Genomic DNA, 17718 nt, shown 5'->3' with positions numbered 1-17718 from the left:
GGGGGAGGGGGAGAGAGAGAGAAAGGAAGGAAGGGAGGGAGGGAGGGAGAAAAGTGGCAACTGTACAGGCTCTGCAGTTACCCAACTCACAGTGAACTTGGTACCGTCCAGGGCAGCCTAGACACCCTGCATATGCAGATGGGGAGACCAAGCACAGACTTCCCTTGGAAGTCAGTCAGGTGCCCCAGGCTCCTAATGCCAGGGCACTAAGGGTGGTGTCCCATCTCATACCCCATTCCCCATATACTTGTTCTCCAGTTAAAGGCATCTCCCTCCCTCTTCCAGACATGTCTACCAGCACTGTCACATTCAGGTGTCCTAGAGCTTCAGGGTGTCACCCAGGGCCAGAGCACATCAACTCTTTCCCCTCCAGAGGGTGCCCCGTGGCCTGTCCTTTGCACCCAACAACCTGGCCCTGCTCCTACTACCACCATGGGCTTTCTTGGGCCCTCTCACCAAACCCAGTGCCTCCAGGGACCTGAAGCCCCAATTTCTGGTCTGTGAGCTCCATAAAACGTGCTATCCAGATCACTCTTTCCTATACTGCCCATGGACACTGCAAGTTCTCCTGAAGGAGGAAAGGCTGGGTACCTGGACTTGTTCTCTTTAGAGAGTGTGGTTATGTTAAAGTTGCTTCTGAATGCTATCAAAGCCCTGCACCGAGGAACTCTGCATGTCACCAGGTCTTAGTTCCAACTAAGACCCGAATAAAGCTTTTCAAATGTGGTTATTTACATCAGGACTATTTTTAAGATTTAAGCTCTAAAAATAAGCAGTCTTATGGCTTGAGACCCAAGGAAGGGTATTAGTAATGTCTGGTATGTCTCCCATCTTCACTCTTCAGACAGTCCCTACGTCCTCTCCCATCCCACCCCCAGGCAGGTCTCTCTCACTGACAACTAGGCTGCTTTGGCCACTTCAGTGTCTCTGAAAGCAACTGACCCTGCCTGGCCACTGTGTCACCACCTTCTTCCCACAGGAGTCTGTGACCATTCCCCTGCCCTCCTTTCCCTCATTCTTGGACACCTGTAAGGCCCAAGGCTTCTTCCTGTCAGCACTGTGACACACCTTACTAGACCACACTGGGAGCTTCCAAGGCATAAGAACGACCAGACTCACATCAGAGGAGACAATGAGCTTCACCAGGGTAGACTGAATGGTCCTGAGCCACATGGAGATGTGAATGGAATGAGGCTGCTGGACACCAATTTTCTTTTTCCACCACATGCTACTCCCCTCCAGCTCACAAATTATAATTCGCGTGCTCATCTCTTTGACAGAAAGAAAACCCACCCTGGAATCTCTTATCACTGGGCCAGCTCTCCTTTTCCTCCAGGCACTTTCTGCTGAGAAAAGTCTTCTCAAGGTGCGACTCCTGGTTGCCCCACCTGGAGTCACACAGGCCCTTGAGAGGTCCCAGGCAGGCATTCACTCCTCTTTCTACCTGTTCTACACAGGGCCCCTTTCATCCTGTTGTTTCACCAGGCTAGGTGGCTGCAAGGGACAGGACAGGACCCCTCAGGCCAGTGTGCTTGCCACCCCCACCATCCAAGTTTGTTATGGTTCTGGTACAAACAGTTCTCAGTACAACACAAAAATGGTTGCAAGATATAAAACAAAGCATACGAAAGCAGTTGTAACTGGCATAGTGGAAGGCTGTTAAGAGACCTCACATATCCGCTCAGGCAAAACATTTAAATGACCTACTACAGCAGCCAAGGCACTAGTTACAGAATCAAGAGTGTGACAAAGTAGTAACAGGAATATATGCTGAAGAGATATCAGAAACCTCAACTGCAGAATTAAGCCAAATAATTTCAAAATAAAATGGCCTGCTTAATCTACAAATCTGCTGAACTCACATATGTTAAGAGTCCCTGATTACTAAAGAAGTCTTGATAGGCGTTTACCTCACTGAGTGTACGCAGTGGCCTTTACGACTAGAGAAAGGTATTGTGAAGGCAATGGGTAGGTGGCTCCTGACCTATCATCAGGCTTGCTTACACTAGGCACCGTGTGACCTAAGTCTCTTTGTGAGTTAGAAACAGGACATCCAGAGTCTGTCACTCTGATATCCCAGCATTACCTAATGATTTTTAGAAGTTCAGGTGAACCCCTCAAATTTCAATAATTTCAAACCTGGGATAAGATATGGTCCAGAATAAAAGCATGTGGAAAGACAGAATTGGGTGGGATGAAGAGCCTAGAGGGAAAGGATAAGGCAGAGAATGAGGAGATTAAGAGAGGACACAGCTAAGACAGGGAAGGAAGCATGTAACCAGAAACAGATTTCCAAAGGAACATCTCTCAGTTCCCATGCACTAAACAAACTAAGAAAAGCAAGCAGGCTATGGAGAGTTCTAGTTTTGAGTTGATGGAGCTGCTCCTTGAGACTGCCCAGGCCCTCCTAGAAGTCACCCAGTAGTACAGAAAATTAGACAGTGAAAGGCAGCAGCCAGCCCACAACAGGTGCTAGGGAGGGGCTGGGCTCCAGAGAGCCTTCCAGAAGAGTGCAGGAGCCCCCAGACTCAGGAGAAGTGATGGCTGAGAGACTTTCAAAGCTCTCACACAAATGGGGAGGGAGAGGCAGCCATTCCCTATGAGGAAGGCTGTCAGAGAGCCAGAGTGAGGGTCACAACCACACCTGCCCAGGCTGTGCAAGAGCCCAAGTCATCACACCCACAGCTGTGTCACATTCACCCAACTCACTCAAAGTTGCACATTCCAGCAGACAGCTGGCCAGACCAGGTGTAGCTGTGATGGGGCATGGTCCTGAGAAGAGAGTAGATGGGGGGCTCAGATCAGTACATAGCTGGTGAGAACTCCCTTTCTATCCCCACACAGCCCATGTGGCAACAATCGCCATTCTATCATCATGGGGTAAAGGTGGAAGTCACACAAGCAGGCTAGGACCTGGACCCAGACCTCTTTATAGACCCCATGGCTAAAACTGTAAAGAATGACAACACCAAACTGAGAATGAAGCAGCTGAATACCCATACCTGTGAGAGCAAAACAGCCCAGACATTTTTGGGGAAAGGCCTGGATGGAAGGTTTTTTGTTGTTGTTATTTTGTGTTTGTTTTTAATTTTTTAAATGTTTTATTTCTGAGAGAGAAAGAGAGACAGCATGAGCAAGGGAGGGTCAGAAAGAGGGAGACACAGAATCAGAAGCAGGCTCCAGGCTCTAGGCTCTGAGCTAGCTGACAGCACAGAGCCCAACGCGGGGCTCAAACCCACGAATGTGAGATCATGACCTGGGCTAAAGTCGGAGGCTTAACCGACTGAGCCACCCAGGCACCCCTTTTGTTGTTGTTGTTGTTGTTTTAAAAGAACAATTTAACATGCACCTATTCTGTGACCCTGCAATTCAACCCCTAAGTATTTAGCAAGAGAAATGTGGATTGATGCCCATGTGAAGACCTGTAGGAATAATCATAGCAGCTATACTCACACCAGCCCCAAACTGAAGACTGCCAGGTGTCTACGGACAATGAGTGGATACATACACTGTTGTATATCCACTGGATACCCACACAGGAGGCACTCAGCAAAATACTGGTACCACACGGATAAATCCGAAAGCACATGGAGAGAAGACAGACCCCATTGAGCACATGCATGATTCTGTTTCTAGAATCCATTTCTGAGAAGGGGCAAGATTAGTGTACACCCAGTCAAGGAGGAATTATGGTTCCTTCTTACGGTGATGACTAGGGAATATTTCATGTTGATGACTGGGTTCTGTATCCTGATAAGGCTTTGGGCCACACAGGTGAAAAATATACCAGGAGAGGCTCATTGTGCTTTACCTCCTCACAGAGCAGGCAATCCAAGTGTTTAATCTTTCCTCTCCCAAGAGGCTGCTGGCAAAGCGCATCCACCTGTCGCATCCACCTGAACAACAAGAACTCTACCTATGACCTAGGGAGTCATCTTGGAAAAGGAACACACCATTTCCTGCAGGTTCCATTCCTACATTGAACAGAACAAGCCTGTCCACATGATCCCACATTGTAGACAACAGGCGGCTGCTGCTGCACTATCATGTTACTTTCAGATTCATTTTCACTTTGGAAGAGAACTCAGGTGTTAACGTGAGTGTAGATGATTGTGCCCTCTCACAACACCACTGAAGAACACCCAAGCCCTGTTTCAATACCAAATGATGAGTAGTGACATCCCTAGGCACAAAAGAGGGGACTAGTTTATTTACACATGTGTCACCTCCCTGGTGAATGCCAGTCTTTAAAGAAAGACGGGGCAGGGATTCTGTCATCAAGAATACCAGCTTTAACAAAAGAGTCCTGCTTTGCAGGCTTAGTAAAACGGCACTTTTATGCATTTTTAGTCTCCTCAAGTTCACAAGTGCATGACCAGAGAGGCAGAAAGGCAGAAAACAAAAGTCAGGTACAGCTCTAACACTTCTGATGCTACTGCCAGTCCCCACAGGCCAAGGGCCCTTCATTGCCAGATAGGAGCCCCTTCAACCCAGAGCACAGGGCAAGTCCTTGGTTTGAATGAAGCCCCATCCTATGGGTCAGATGCATGATGCAAAGAGGGAAGGGGAGAGAGAAGGGAGACATGCAGCTACCCAAAAGCCACACACCCCAACAGAACCTGACAGGAAGTCTTCAGAACATCTGATCCACATCCACTGAGGGCCATGTAGCAGGCTACTGAGAAGTGGAAACTGGCCTACTAATCTGCCCCTACCCCACTGTGGGACTCAGCCATGTTTCCTCCCAGGTAAAATGAAGTAGAGATAATCTGCTTTGATGCCCACTGACTTCCATCCCCAATGAGCCATACTCTGTAACTACTAGTCTTTCTCCCCAAGACCTCTGCACATTCTCTCATATAACAACAAATCAGAAAGCAGCTGTAGTCAGATCCTGTCCAATCATTTCTACCCTCAGGGACCACCACAGTGCCTGTCAGAGTAAGCCTGGCCCTGGCATGTTAACAATCCAGGGAGAGCTGATGTCTCAGAAAAAGGCATATATAAACACATTTTCAGTAAAGCATGGGGGTTTACGGAGCTTCCATCCCACAAGGCCCAGAGCAACAAGACACCTACTCCTTACTTTTCAGGTGCAGAACATCTAGAGAAGAGGACTAAATGCTGCTCCACCCAAAATGAGGGGGGGAAAAAAGTTCTCATCTATGTGTGGCCCAGATTATTTCTAAAGATCAAAAATCTGTGACAGAGATTCTCTATAGCAAAGTACAGGAGTAAAATCTACTTATCACAGAAACAAAACAGAGAACCCAACATAGCTTCTACTGCCTGCCCCAGCTATAGCCTCCCTCAATAGTCCTGACTTGGGGTGAGCGAGGGGGAGGGTAGGCATGTGCCCATGACCTTTGGATTGGTCTCACAAGACCAGCAGGCTAAACTTCCACTTCTGTGGATTTCTGTTTTCCTATGAGCACGTTTACGGATGCCAGAACAGAAACCAAACTATTTTAACGTCATTAATTTTTTTAAATGTCCATATTCAGGGGCGCCTGGGTGACTTAGTCGGCTGGGCGTCCAACTTCGGCTCAGGTCATGATCTCACGGTTTGTGGGTTCGAGCCCCGCATCGGGCTCTGTGCTGACAGCTAGCTCAGAGCCTGGAGCCTGCTTCTGTGTCTCCCTCTCTCTCTCTAACCTTCCCCTGCTCATGCTGCTTCTCTCTCTCTCAGAAATAAAACATTAAAAAAAATTTTAAGACTATTTTATCCCAAATTAAAAAAATAATAAAATGTCCACATTGAGATCTAATTTACATACCATGTTCACTGTAGTACAATTCAATGATTTTTAATAAACTTAATGTGCAACCATTACCAAAATCCAATTTTAGTTTTATAATACTTTACACCACCCCCAAAAAGTTCCCTTTTGCCTATGAGATGTTAATCACTGGACCCACCCCTGCCCTTAGGCAACCACTGATCACAGTCTCTACAGTAAGTAAGTTTGTTTTGGACATTCCCTGTAGATGAAATTCTATACCAAGCAGTCTCTGGATCTATTGTCTTCCCACCAGCATAGTGAGTCTGAGGTTTATCCACATGGCAGCATAAATCTAGTTCATTCTTCTACTGCTAAATAGTAATCCACTGCATGGATACAACGTTTTATTTAACCTTGGCTATCTGGATTGTTTCCATTTTTTGGTTATTATGAATCATTTTATGAACATCCATGTACCTGTCTTTGTGTGGACACGTTTTCTTTCTTTTTTTTTAATTTTTTTTTAAACGTTTTATTTATTTCCGAGAGAGAGAGAGAGACCGCGTGAACAGGGGAGGGTCAGAGAGAGAGTGGGACACACAATCTGAAGCAGGCTCCAGGCTCTGAGCAGTCAGCACAGAGCCCGACACGGGGCTCGAACCCACACACTGGGAGATCGTGACCTGAGCCGAAGTCGGAGGCTTAACCGACTGAGCCACTCAGGCGCCCCTGTGGACACATGTGTTCATTTCTCTTGAGTACCTTCCTTGGATAGAATGCTGGGTCAGGTTGAAAGTTCATGTCTAACTTTATAATAAACTGCCAAACTGTAATGCATTTTATGTTCCTCCCAGCAAAGTATGAGAGTTCCACTTTCTCCACATCCTCACCAACACCTGTTATTGTTTCTTTATAAAAACAACAAAGAAACAAAAACAAGAGAAAACAACAACCACCACCATCCTGGAGACTTGTTCTATGGCCCGGCATCTGACCTACCCTGGAGAATGTTCCATGAGAATGTAAAAAGATATATTCTATTTTCTGTAGTCACCAGGTGTTCTATAGATTCCTATTAGACCAAATGAGTCAACAATGCTCTTGGAGGCTTATAGAATCTTACCAAGTTTCTGTTCAGTAGCTTTACAATTATTGAGTAGAGTACTTAATTAACTATAATTGATAAATTGTCTCTATTTCTACTCTCAATCCTAGCTGTTTATTCCTCAGGTATTTTGGGGTTGTTGTTAGGTGCATATACATTTATGACTGTTATGTCTCCCTGATATATTGTTATAAAATGCCACCCTCGGGGCACCTGGGTGGCTTAGTCGGTTAAGCATCCAACTTTCACTCAGGTCATGATCTCGCGGTTCGTGGGTTCGAGCCCCGCGTCGGGCTATGTGCTGACTGCCAGCTCAGAGCCTGGAGCCTGTTTCAGTCTGTGACTCCCTCTCTCTCTGACCCTCCCCTGCTCACACTGTCTCTCTCTCTCTCTCTCTCCTAGAAATAAAAAAAATATTAAAAAAATAAAAAATAAAATGCCACCCTCTGGCTATAGTAATATTTTTTGTCTTAAAGTCAATTTTATCTGACATGGATACAGTCACTCTAGCTTTCCTATGGTTATTTACGGTATGGCTTTTCTCATCATCCTTAAATCTAAGGGATGTCTCTTATAGACAATATATAATTAAGCCGGATCTTGCTTTTTTTATCCAGTCTCACAATCTCTGCCTTTATAATTGGGGTGTTTAGACCACTCACATTTTTTTGAGAGGGAGCAAGTGCAGGTGAAAGGACAGGAGGTACAGTGAGAGACAGAGAATCTTAAATAGGCTCCACATCCAGCACAGATCCCAACACAGGGTGATGCAGGGCTCTCTCTCACAACTATGAGATCATGACCTGAGCTGAAATTAAGAGTCAGATACTTAACTGACTGAGCCACCCAAGCACCCCTAGACCACTCACATTTAACACAATAACTGATATGACGGAGTTTATAGGTATCACTATGCTATTTGTATTCTACACACATTCATTCTTTTATGTTCCTCTGTTGCTTGGTGATGGTCTCCTTTGGTGTTAAACATTTCTTAGTGTACCATTAAATTCTTCTGTTGATTTTTAAAATCATATTTTAAAGCTATTTTCTTAATAGTTGCTCTAGATTATTACAATAATTTTATTGATTTGCCATCGCTTACTTCAGATTAATACCACCTCAACTCTGGTAAAATGCAGAAACTTAACCCAAACAGAGCTCCATTTCATTCCTCCTATTTTGTACTATCATTGTCTGACAGACCTATAAACATTATAAGCAGATTTTTGTATGTCTTTGGTCAATTTCCAGAGAGCTGAAATGGTATTTTTGTCTATGCTGACCAGTGTTAGTTACAGTTAATGCTTTACATAATGTTACGTGTTTTAAGAAAAATGAGAATAAAGTCTTTTATATTAGACTGTGTATTCACCATTTCCAATGTTCTTTATTTCTTCCTGGGAACCTAAGATACCAACATGTTTTCTTTCAGCCTGAAGAATTGGCTGGTCTGCCCATGATGGATTCTCTCGGCCTTTATCTGAAAATGTCTTTTTTGCTTTCATTTCTGAGGGAGTTTTGCTCTGCCCCTTCCCTGTTGGCGCACGCACTCTTGCACACACGCGCTCTCTCGCGCGCTCTCTCTCTCTCTCTCATTTTAAAAAAGGTAAGGGGCACCTGGGTGGCTCAGTTGGTTAAGCGTCTGACTTTAGCTCAGGTCATGATCTCATGGTTTGTGAGTTTGAGCCCTGCGTTGGGCTCTGTGCTGACAGCTCAGAGCCTGGAGCCTGCTTTGGATTTTGTGTCTCCCTCTCTTTCTGCCTCTCCCCCACTTCATGCTCTTTCTCTCAAAAATAAACATTAAAAAACACACACACACAACTTTTTTTAAATACATAAATTGGAAGCCTAAGTCAGAAAAACCGTTAAGAGATAGACAGGGGAACTGTAGACAGGGAAAGAATTGACTTTACCCCTTGTCTGCCTATGTATGCTACGTATTACCCCAATGTAGTTAAAAAAAAAAAAAAAGTTTTATCCTGGTGATTTCAATTCACCAGCCACTGCCTTAAAGGAAATTCTCTCTCCTAGAGTCACCAAAAATTCCCTCTAGCTTTCAACAAGCCCAATTTGAGTCATAAGACAGCATCAAAGAAAATGAGGCAGTTCTGAAACAGAGCCAAACAGAAATTCTAGACACAGAATACTATACAATAGTGAAAATGAATTAACTACTGCTCAACTCAACAACATGGGTAAATCTCACAAACATTATATTGAATGAAAGGAAGCAAAGGGTACAGACTGCACAATTCCATTTATTTAAAGTACAAAAACGGAAAAAAATGATCTATGCTGTTAGAAGAAACTGGTTATCCTCAGAGGGTAGTGACAATAGTGGGCTAACGGGGGCCTCAAGGTTCTGTTTCTTGATTCTAGTTACAAGTATGTGTTCAGTTTGTGAAAACTGGCACCCATCTGTACTTTTCAGTATGTGTACTACACCTCAATTAAAAAACAAAAATGAAATTCTCTCAGCACAACAATCTAAAATTGGCATGTTAGAGACGTCTGGATGGCTCAGTCAGTTAAGCATCAGACTCAGTTTCAGCTCAGGTCATGATCTTACGGTTCGTGCATTTGAGCCCTGCAATAGGCTGTGCTAAACCTGCTTGGGATTCTCTATCCCCCTCCCTGTCTCTGCCTCTCCCATGGACGCATGCATTCTCTCCCTCTCTCTCTCAAAAATAAATATACATTTAAAGTAAATGAATACATAAAAATAAAACTGGCATGTTAGTCTTACAAGATTCAGTGAACTTGAAGCCAAAGAGCTTCAGCTAACCTAATCTATGGCCAGATACAGCCATGTTGCCTTTTGATCTGTCCAACAAGGGACCTCACACTAACCTGGGAAGCAAGAACAAGCACATCGTGCCATAGGAAGATCCTTAAAGGAATGTTCTTGAGCCAGATGGTCTCAACGAGGATCCAAAGACTGCCTGTTCCTTACAGAAACTGGGGCCACACTCCAGAACAGATTACAGTTTAGACAGCCTCTGTGGTAGACTTGATCCTGTGATTTTTGTCAAAACTCACAACTGGACTTCTCCAATGAATTAAACAGAACATTCTACATGGGAACTTGGGGAGATACTAGCTCTACATATGGACATCTTATTTGAGCAAAGACTGAAGGGCAGTTTTCACCAACACTTCCTCTCCACCCTAGGACAAATTCTGAGTACATGTCTGTCACCCATCAACCTGCAAGCCAGAGATTATCACCCATTTTACTAATGAAGAAACAAAGACTAAGATCTTCTGCTCAAGGGGCGCCTGGGTGGCTCAGTCGGTTAAGCGTCCGACTTTAGCTCAGGTCATGATCTCACGGTTTGTGGGTTTGAGCCCCACCTTGGGCTCTGGGCTGACAGCTAGCTCAGAGACTGGAGCCTGTTTCAGATTCTGTATCTCCCTCTTTTTCTGACCCTCCATTGCTCACCCCAGGTCTCTCTCTCAGGAAAAAAAAACAAAAAACTAAGATCATCTGCTCAAGATCAGCCAGGGAGTATGATGCAACCCCCAACCCTGCCTGTTGGCCACCAAAGGCAAACTCTGTCCACATTCTCACACTGCTTCCTAAGTTCCCTGAAGTGTCTCTAGTCCTGAAGGACCGATCACCAATGCCCTGAGTACCTGAGTTAATCTCTGATCCCTGCTCCCTTGCATCCTTTATGTGTTATAATGATATCATTCACCATCAACTTCAGAAAATGTGGTCTAAGTGACCTTGGGTTGGAAGCCAACAGGCATAGTGGGGAAGTCTGGAAGCAAGAGGCCCAGAGGCCAAATGTAGCCCCACAGGCTGTAACAACAGAAAGATCTGGTAACCTCTCCCTCACAATCCACTGCGTTGCCCTGCAGGGAAGCAAGGTGATTACATGAGAAGATATACATTAGGAGCCCAGGATCTCAAGAAACGTCCAGCACCCGGGGTGCCTGGCTGGCTCAGCTGGTTACGCGTCCGACTTCAGCTCAGATCATCATGATCTCGAGGTTGGAACCTGGAGCCTGCTTCAGATTCTGTGTCTCCCTTTGTCTCTCTGTCCCTCCCCTACTCGTATGCTCTCACTCTCTCTCTCAAAAATAAACGTTAAAAAAAAATTAAAAATGGGTCTCCTGGGTGACTCCATTGGTTGAGTGTCTGACTTTGGCTCAGGTCATGAACTCACAGCTTATGAGTTTGAGCCCAGCATCGGGCTCTGTGCTGACGCTCAGAGCCTGGAGCCTGCTTCGAATTCTGTGTCTCCCTCTCTTTGCTGTTCCCCTGCCCATGCTATGTCTCTCAAAAATAAATAAACATTAAAAAAATTTTTTTTAATTTAAAAAAAACAAGCAAGAAACATTCAGCAGATCTTCACAAACATGGGCTCTCTCTCCTCAACTACGTGATATAGTACCTGAGACACTATTGAGGACCAAGTTAGAGGAAGAGAAAGGAGAACTAGACTTACAGTTTTATTTCTGGAACTTTAAAAGAGGCCTCTGGGACAAGAACAGCAAAAAGCAGAGCCAGACAGAAAAAGGCCTTTTGGGGTAGTAGAAACACAAAGCATACCCCCCCTCAAACTAAGATGCTTACCCAGCAGAAGAGGTTGGATTTTCCCATTTATCTCAATGAGGTAAAAATTGTAAAAGCTGAGAAATGCCAGGCCAGATGATCTCGGAAGTTCTTAGGATTCCAGCGTCTGAGATCCGAAATGACTTTAACATGAAGACTACAGGGTAGAGTCCCTGTATGAGGTTAATCAACACTCATGGGAAGGCAAAGCACTCCCAGCTTCCTTGGCTCTGCACCTGCCACCCTCACCCCAACTCTGGGCAAACAGACATGGAAGGGAGTCTGCAGGGGAGGATTAAGGGGTTGGTGAGGGATGGCCAGGAGACCGTGGCCATACCAACACACCCACTGTGGCTCATAGGACATCTAAGTGTGAACATTCTGGAGAAAATGGTTCCCATAGTTCCAAGGGGAGTGGTAACAGCAGAAGCTAGGCCCAGACTTCTCTTCACAAAAAGAATGTTTCTGAGTGAAAAAAATGAGGAGGTGGTGGTTTACATTGGGTCTTAATTATTTCAAATTTGTCCCTTAAGAACCTCACAAAACTGAGGATCAGAATACTTTTTGATGTAATCAGTACTGACTAAAGAAAAATCAACAGACCACACCACAGACTTGAATAGTGATCTCCTCCTTCACAACATGCTGCCTAAGAGGAGTGGTGGCACGCACGAGAGGCATCTCTGAGCTGGACTCCAGACTCTGCCCACAGCTCAGTGACCCCGACACAAGTGTAGAATCCCTGACTTCCTGAACCCCAGATCTGTAAAGCAGGGAGATATACTGAAATGAATAACTCCCAACTTTTTCTACAAGCCAAAAGCACCAGCCAAAGAGACAAATAGTATCAGTTTAGTGAAGACTCACTGCCTTGCAGGGCAGCCAATGGAGGATGCTACTCCTTCCTTCTGTGAGACCCACACCCCTTGCTATTGATGTCCAGGCCCCAGTGAGGAGGTCCCTTGTCCAGGACAGCACAGCAATGCTAGGCCTAGAACCTGTAACTCACCAAAGGCTGCTTCCTCAGGCCTGAGGGGCAGCCTCACCCCCATCTCCCCACCACCTTCTCACACACACAAGACCTGGTTCCAGGTCCCTCCTGCTCACCTGTATGAGGTACGCATGTCCACGGGCCCGTCGCCCGCCTGCCCTTCGCCTCTGCCCATGGCTGTCACCTCTGCCCCCCTCAGCAACCCTTGGGCTGGGCCTGCTCCTGGCTCAGGCGTCACTCTCATGTCTCCGTCAGTGTTTAAATCTGAAGACAACAATCCTCTCTCCATTTTTATTTTCTTGCTTTCCACATCATCCTCTGCTGGGTCCCGTTCAAGCGCTCGTTTCTGACTCCGTGTTCGGCATGCTTCTTCAGTCATTCTGAACTTTGGAAGGAGAAAACATGACATTTAAACTTGGCACAACCAAGTTGCTACCTTCTTAGAAACTTTTCAGTGTGTCAGCTTGAAGAGTCTTCCTTGCCCCATGATGATGGCATAAGTATCAACAAGTGCAGGCCTCACAAAGTGTGCCCAGGACCTTTCTTAACTGACTGGGGAAGGCTGGGCAGGATCCACAGAACATCTGGGGAGCTGAGAACTACAACGACCTGGACAGAAACAATGGAAAGTGGCTGCTTATTAGAAGAGGAATTCTCTGTGCTCTAAATTCAAAAACAAAGAGAGGAAAACTGTTCTAGATCTGAACTCCCTGCCTATGGGATTCTGAGTACCTGCCCTGGATTGGAGATTTCTGAAATCCGGGAAGGGGAGACACCGCTGTACCAGGAGCACAGTCACTGCCCAGGTCCAGCACCGCACTGCACTGACTCGGGTTGACCATTCTTCTCCCCTTTTAGTGAGGGGTGGCCTCCTTACTCCCTGCTCACCTCAGGGGAGTGAGAAGTGGTGGTCACCTTTAACCCTTTGACTGCCAGCAAGGTAAACTTTGAGTGGGGTGAGAGCTGGCCCGTCACTGTGCCAGCACCCTGTACCTGCAGCACACACATATCTTGATTTAAAGAAAGAAAAGAAGAAAAAAAACAGCTGAGTCAGTTTTTGATCCCATGACATCACTGGGCTCCACATGACCCTTCCCAGGATTCAGTCTGAGAGACAAAGCACTTTCCAGAAAACCAGTCTGAACCGGTTCCAGACAACAAGCTGAAGTGTTGTTAACCCTCACAGAGACAGGACGGAGGACAGAGCAATGATGTCTGTCTGCAGGGAGGCTGCTGGCATTCCACAACAGTCTGGGACACAGGCGCTCACTCTTAAAGGAGCCACTCCAGCCTTGACGTCCCAACAAGGCAGGACATGGGAAATAAGACTGCAAGAGTCAGGTCTAAAAAGCCAAGCCAGAGTTTATGAAAGACAAAAAAGAATTTAGCTGCCAGGCTCTAGGAGGATTCCTAAAGTGCCAGTTCTACACAGAAAAGTTAAGTGTCTACATCTACCAACACAGCGTCCACAGAGGAACACACTAGGAGCCCCTCTAGAATCTCAGTTCATACCTGTGGTGTGCCTACAATGAAGGCCTCCTGGCTCTGTGTCCACACAGGCAGGGTATCTGGCACATCAGTTTCCTCACCACCGAATACCTTGAGAGGCCTGTCCTGGAGACCACCTTCTGGGAGACTAGGGGCCACATCATCATATATGGGATGCACTCCTAAGATGACTCACTCACAACCTTCTTAAGGAGCCAATTTCTCAAATGAGCAGCAGTGCAGGACCAGGCCTCAGTGGTCTCTTCGGCGGACTTAAGAGTTAAAGGAAAGAAACTGACTGCTGCTTCATGCTCCTGGCTCAGGAGGAAGAGTGGCCCATATCCACATGTGTTGGGGCCAGTGTGGCCTGGCCAGGGCACTCAAATATCTGCTCCTACAGGCAGTCCAAAAGGGTCAAAATGAGCAAGTCTCCTTGTGGTTATGTCACCCCCAGACTGTTCCCCACTCATGTTGATAGAAGGTGGGCTGGAGAACTCTGAAGCCCAAGGGCATGGGCTATTGACAAGATTTCCATCTGCCCCCAACCCCTCCTGGCATCCTAGCCTATGCCTGAGGCCCACCCTGTACCAACTGCTCAGTCCTAGTCGCCTCCCAAACATCCCCCCATCTCCTCCTCCCACTCTCTGCATAGACATGGTCTCCTAACTGCCCCAGAGAAAAGCAAGGGATGCCCCCATGTCCCTCTTAGCCTAAAGCTCTATGGCTTCTGTCCTTCTTTGATATGCCCTGACAACAAACTCTGTCAGCCTGCTCACTGAATCTATCAGTCCTCTGTGAGATTGCAGATAAGGCACTTCCCTGAGTGTCAGTCACGCTCTGCTCTCTCACTGTGGGAGGCATGGGCATCTTTCCTTTGAGGACTGCCTAAAACAGGAGCTCCTTAAACATTTGGGAAATTGGACAAGAGGAACAATTTCAGTAGCTGCCTTGGACAGCAGGTAGCTGTGTGCCCAGAGCAAGAGAGGAGCCTATCAGAATAAAAAAGGAGAAAGGACAACACCAGAAAAGAAGCAAAGAGGGCCCCCACTAGAGTCAAAAGAAAGGGAGAAGCTCCCAGTCTGGCCCGGTGCACACCCGGGAAGAATGGGGACTGAGGTGGAGGAGGATGTCCCTCACCAATCCTGTACTTAAACTCCTCCATGCTTCTCCACTCTGCCACTGTTCCAGCCTGCCACACCCACCCAAGTGCAGTCTTTGGCCTTATAAGCTCCAGGCTCCAATCCAGGAAAGTCATCCAAACCCAGACCCTGCATGAAGTCCTTCCTCTCAAATACCCACACACAGACTGGGGGGATGGGGACCAACAACCAGTTCACTGTGTGCCAGGTCACCAGACTGACAAAGTAGTGCCCAAGTGACCTCACTTCATTGCCACTGGTTTAAAACAAGCAATCACAGGGGCGCCTGGGTGGCTCAGTCGGTTAAGTGTCCGACTTTCGCTTAGGTCATGATCTCGCGGTTCATGGGTTTGAGCCCCGCGTCGGGCTCTGTGCTGACTGCCAGCTCAGAGCCTGGAGCCTGTTTCAGAGTCTGTGACTCCCTCTCTCTCTGACCCTCCCCTGCTCACGCTGTCTCTCTCTCTCCTAGAAATAAATAAAACATTAAAAAAAAATTAAAAAACAAAACAAAACAAAAAAACAAAAAACAAGCAATCACAAGGGGCCAGGGCAGAGCCTCACACCCACACAGGGCTGCTCCTCTTCTAACTCCAGTGACCACTCTGGGCCCCAGGGCCTAGCAACATCCTAGTTCAGGTAGCTGATCAGAGTCCCCAGCAGAGGGTCCAGAACACAGCCTTGTTTATGTTCTGTGTGCAGTGTCAAGGTAGCTCACTCTGAGGCTGAGGAGCTGGAAATCTGCCAACCCTGGACCCAGAACCAATGGCCAGCCTGGCAGTGCACACATGCCCTGCCCTTCCGGCTCCAGCAGGGCATTCTCAGGAGCAGTGGCTGGCTACATCCTTCCCCCACCACAGAAAGGACCAGCACAGCTGGAAGGGGCAGGGCTGACCATGGCAGAGTGTGCCTCCAGCTCTGCACCACCTGCTCCCTGTATCTCTCACCCCCCACCCCCTCCATCTTGGGTAGGGCCTACTCCACAGTAAGATGGTTGCCTTAGAGGCTACATGAGGCATTTGCTCCTGGGAAGGACAGGTGCTAATAAAGAATAGAATGGCTCCTCTCTCCTCTCAGCAGGAAGGACCAGTGCCCTAGCACATTAGGGCTAGTGTCCACCACCCTGCAGATACAAACCCATGATCAGGGACAAAGCTATAGGGAAGAAACCAGCCTTGAGGAATGAAGCATGACCTACAATTTCTGCAAAAAAGCAGCGAGGAGTTACCTCAGAATACTTTCTAAAGAGCAGGTAAAGGGGCTCCTGGGTGGCTTAGTCCATTGAGCATCTGACTTCAGCTCAGATCATGATCTCACAGTTCGTGAGTTTGAGCCCCACACTGGGCTTGCTGCTGTCAGCACAGAGCCCACTTAGGATCCTCTGCCCCCCTCTCTCTGCCCCTCCCCTGCACTCGCGTGTGTGCGCGCGCACAAGTTCTCTAAGATAAACATTAAAAAAAAAAAAAAGCAGATAAGACTGGATTACTGTGATGGCAAATTAGAATCTGCTTCAAAATCCCTAGCCAGTGAGGGTTCTACCACAGGTCCATTCCAGAACTGCCAGCCCACAAAAAGCAGCCCCCTCTTCCTGGAGTAGGACCCTGTCCCAGCTGCTGCCTGCAGGCAGTCACAAACCCTGACAGCAGCAAGCCCACTCTAAGGATGAGGCTCCCAGGACTGCAAGGCTATCTGAGGCACAGGCTGCTACCCAGGAAGCAGGGCGGGAGCCCAGGTGGCCTCAGGCCTTTCTTCTCACTCTCACAAACACAAGCAAGTAACCCAGAGCCTGCTCTAATGCATCCTCATACAGGGCTGAGCGGCCACAGAGGTGGCAGGATGCAACCCAGATCTTCCTTGCCCCAACAAGGGAGGTTCCAGCACAGATCAACCTCAGGACGAAGGGGCAACCAAACTACAGGTGGAATGTGGACTGGGGCTTTGAGTCAATGCAAATTGTAAATTCCCCTACCAAAAGAAACTTTATTTTAGTAAAATACCACTGTCTAACTGATCTGAGAAACTTAGGTGGAAAACGTGTTCTAAAAATTGTTTTTAATGTTTTTTTTAAATTTATTTCTGAGAAAGAAAGAGAGGAGAAAGAGAGAGAGAGACAGAGACAGAGACAGCATGAGCAGGGGAGGGTCAGAGAGAGAGAGAGATACAGAATCTGAAACAGGCTCCAGGCTCTGAGCTAGCTGTCAGCACAGAGCCTGACATGGGGCTCTAGCCCATAAACCATGAGATCATGACCTGAGCCGAAGTCAGAAGCCTAACCGACTGAGCCACTCAGGTGCTCCTGAAAAATGTGTTCTAAAACAACTCCAAAGAGGTGAATGTTGCAGGAACCAGAATTTTTAAACAATGCTCAGGAAACCAACAGAAAGCACCCGGCACAAGTTGATCATGTAATACCAGTAAATGTATCTTTTATCATAAAAAAAAATTACTAAACTCAAAAAAAGTAAACGAACACAAGTCATGGAGCCATAACCCTGAAGCATTCTCATTATCTGTACTAGGAAATGCTATTTTAGATTACTCTTTTGCTAACATGCCAGCAGGAATAGTGCCAATAATACTCCTGTTTCAGGCCTGAGAAAAGTGGGGTGCTCTTTCCAGAGCCTAGAGAAGAATGAGTGTGAGGAGCTGGAGGAAAAGAGGGTACTAAGTGTGGACTGTCCTCAGGAACATGGAGGGGTGGGGATGAGGCG

At 46.8% G+C, this 17718-nt stretch overlaps 1 protein-coding gene across 4 annotated transcripts in view; it reads right to left on the bottom strand.

Moving 5' to 3' along the window:
- Positions 1-17718, bottom strand: part of GATAD2A (GATA zinc finger domain containing 2A) — a 60199-nt gene that overhangs the window by 23765 nt on the left and 18716 nt on the right. For 2 of the 4 annotated variants that reach the window (XM_077776963.1, XM_077776962.1), the window contains exon 3: positions 12500-12763. In XM_077776963.1, the coding sequence (XP_077633089.1) occupies positions 12500-12763 (264 nt within the window). Of the gene's footprint in view, positions 1-12499; positions 12769-17718 lie in introns of all 4 variants that reach the window. The other 2 variants (XM_077776964.1, XM_077776965.1) reach the window with 1 other exon arrangement.

The sequence above is a fragment of the Crocuta crocuta genome, unplaced genomic scaffold (genome assembly GCF_008692635.1).
Source record: "Crocuta crocuta isolate KB4526 unplaced genomic scaffold, BGI_CrCroc_1.0 scaffold77, whole genome shotgun sequence".
Taxonomy (NCBI): domain Eukaryota; kingdom Metazoa; phylum Chordata; class Mammalia; order Carnivora; family Hyaenidae; genus Crocuta; species Crocuta crocuta.
The sequence above is the reverse complement of the archived record's forward strand: the minus strand, read 5'-3'. Positions and strand labels throughout refer to the sequence as shown.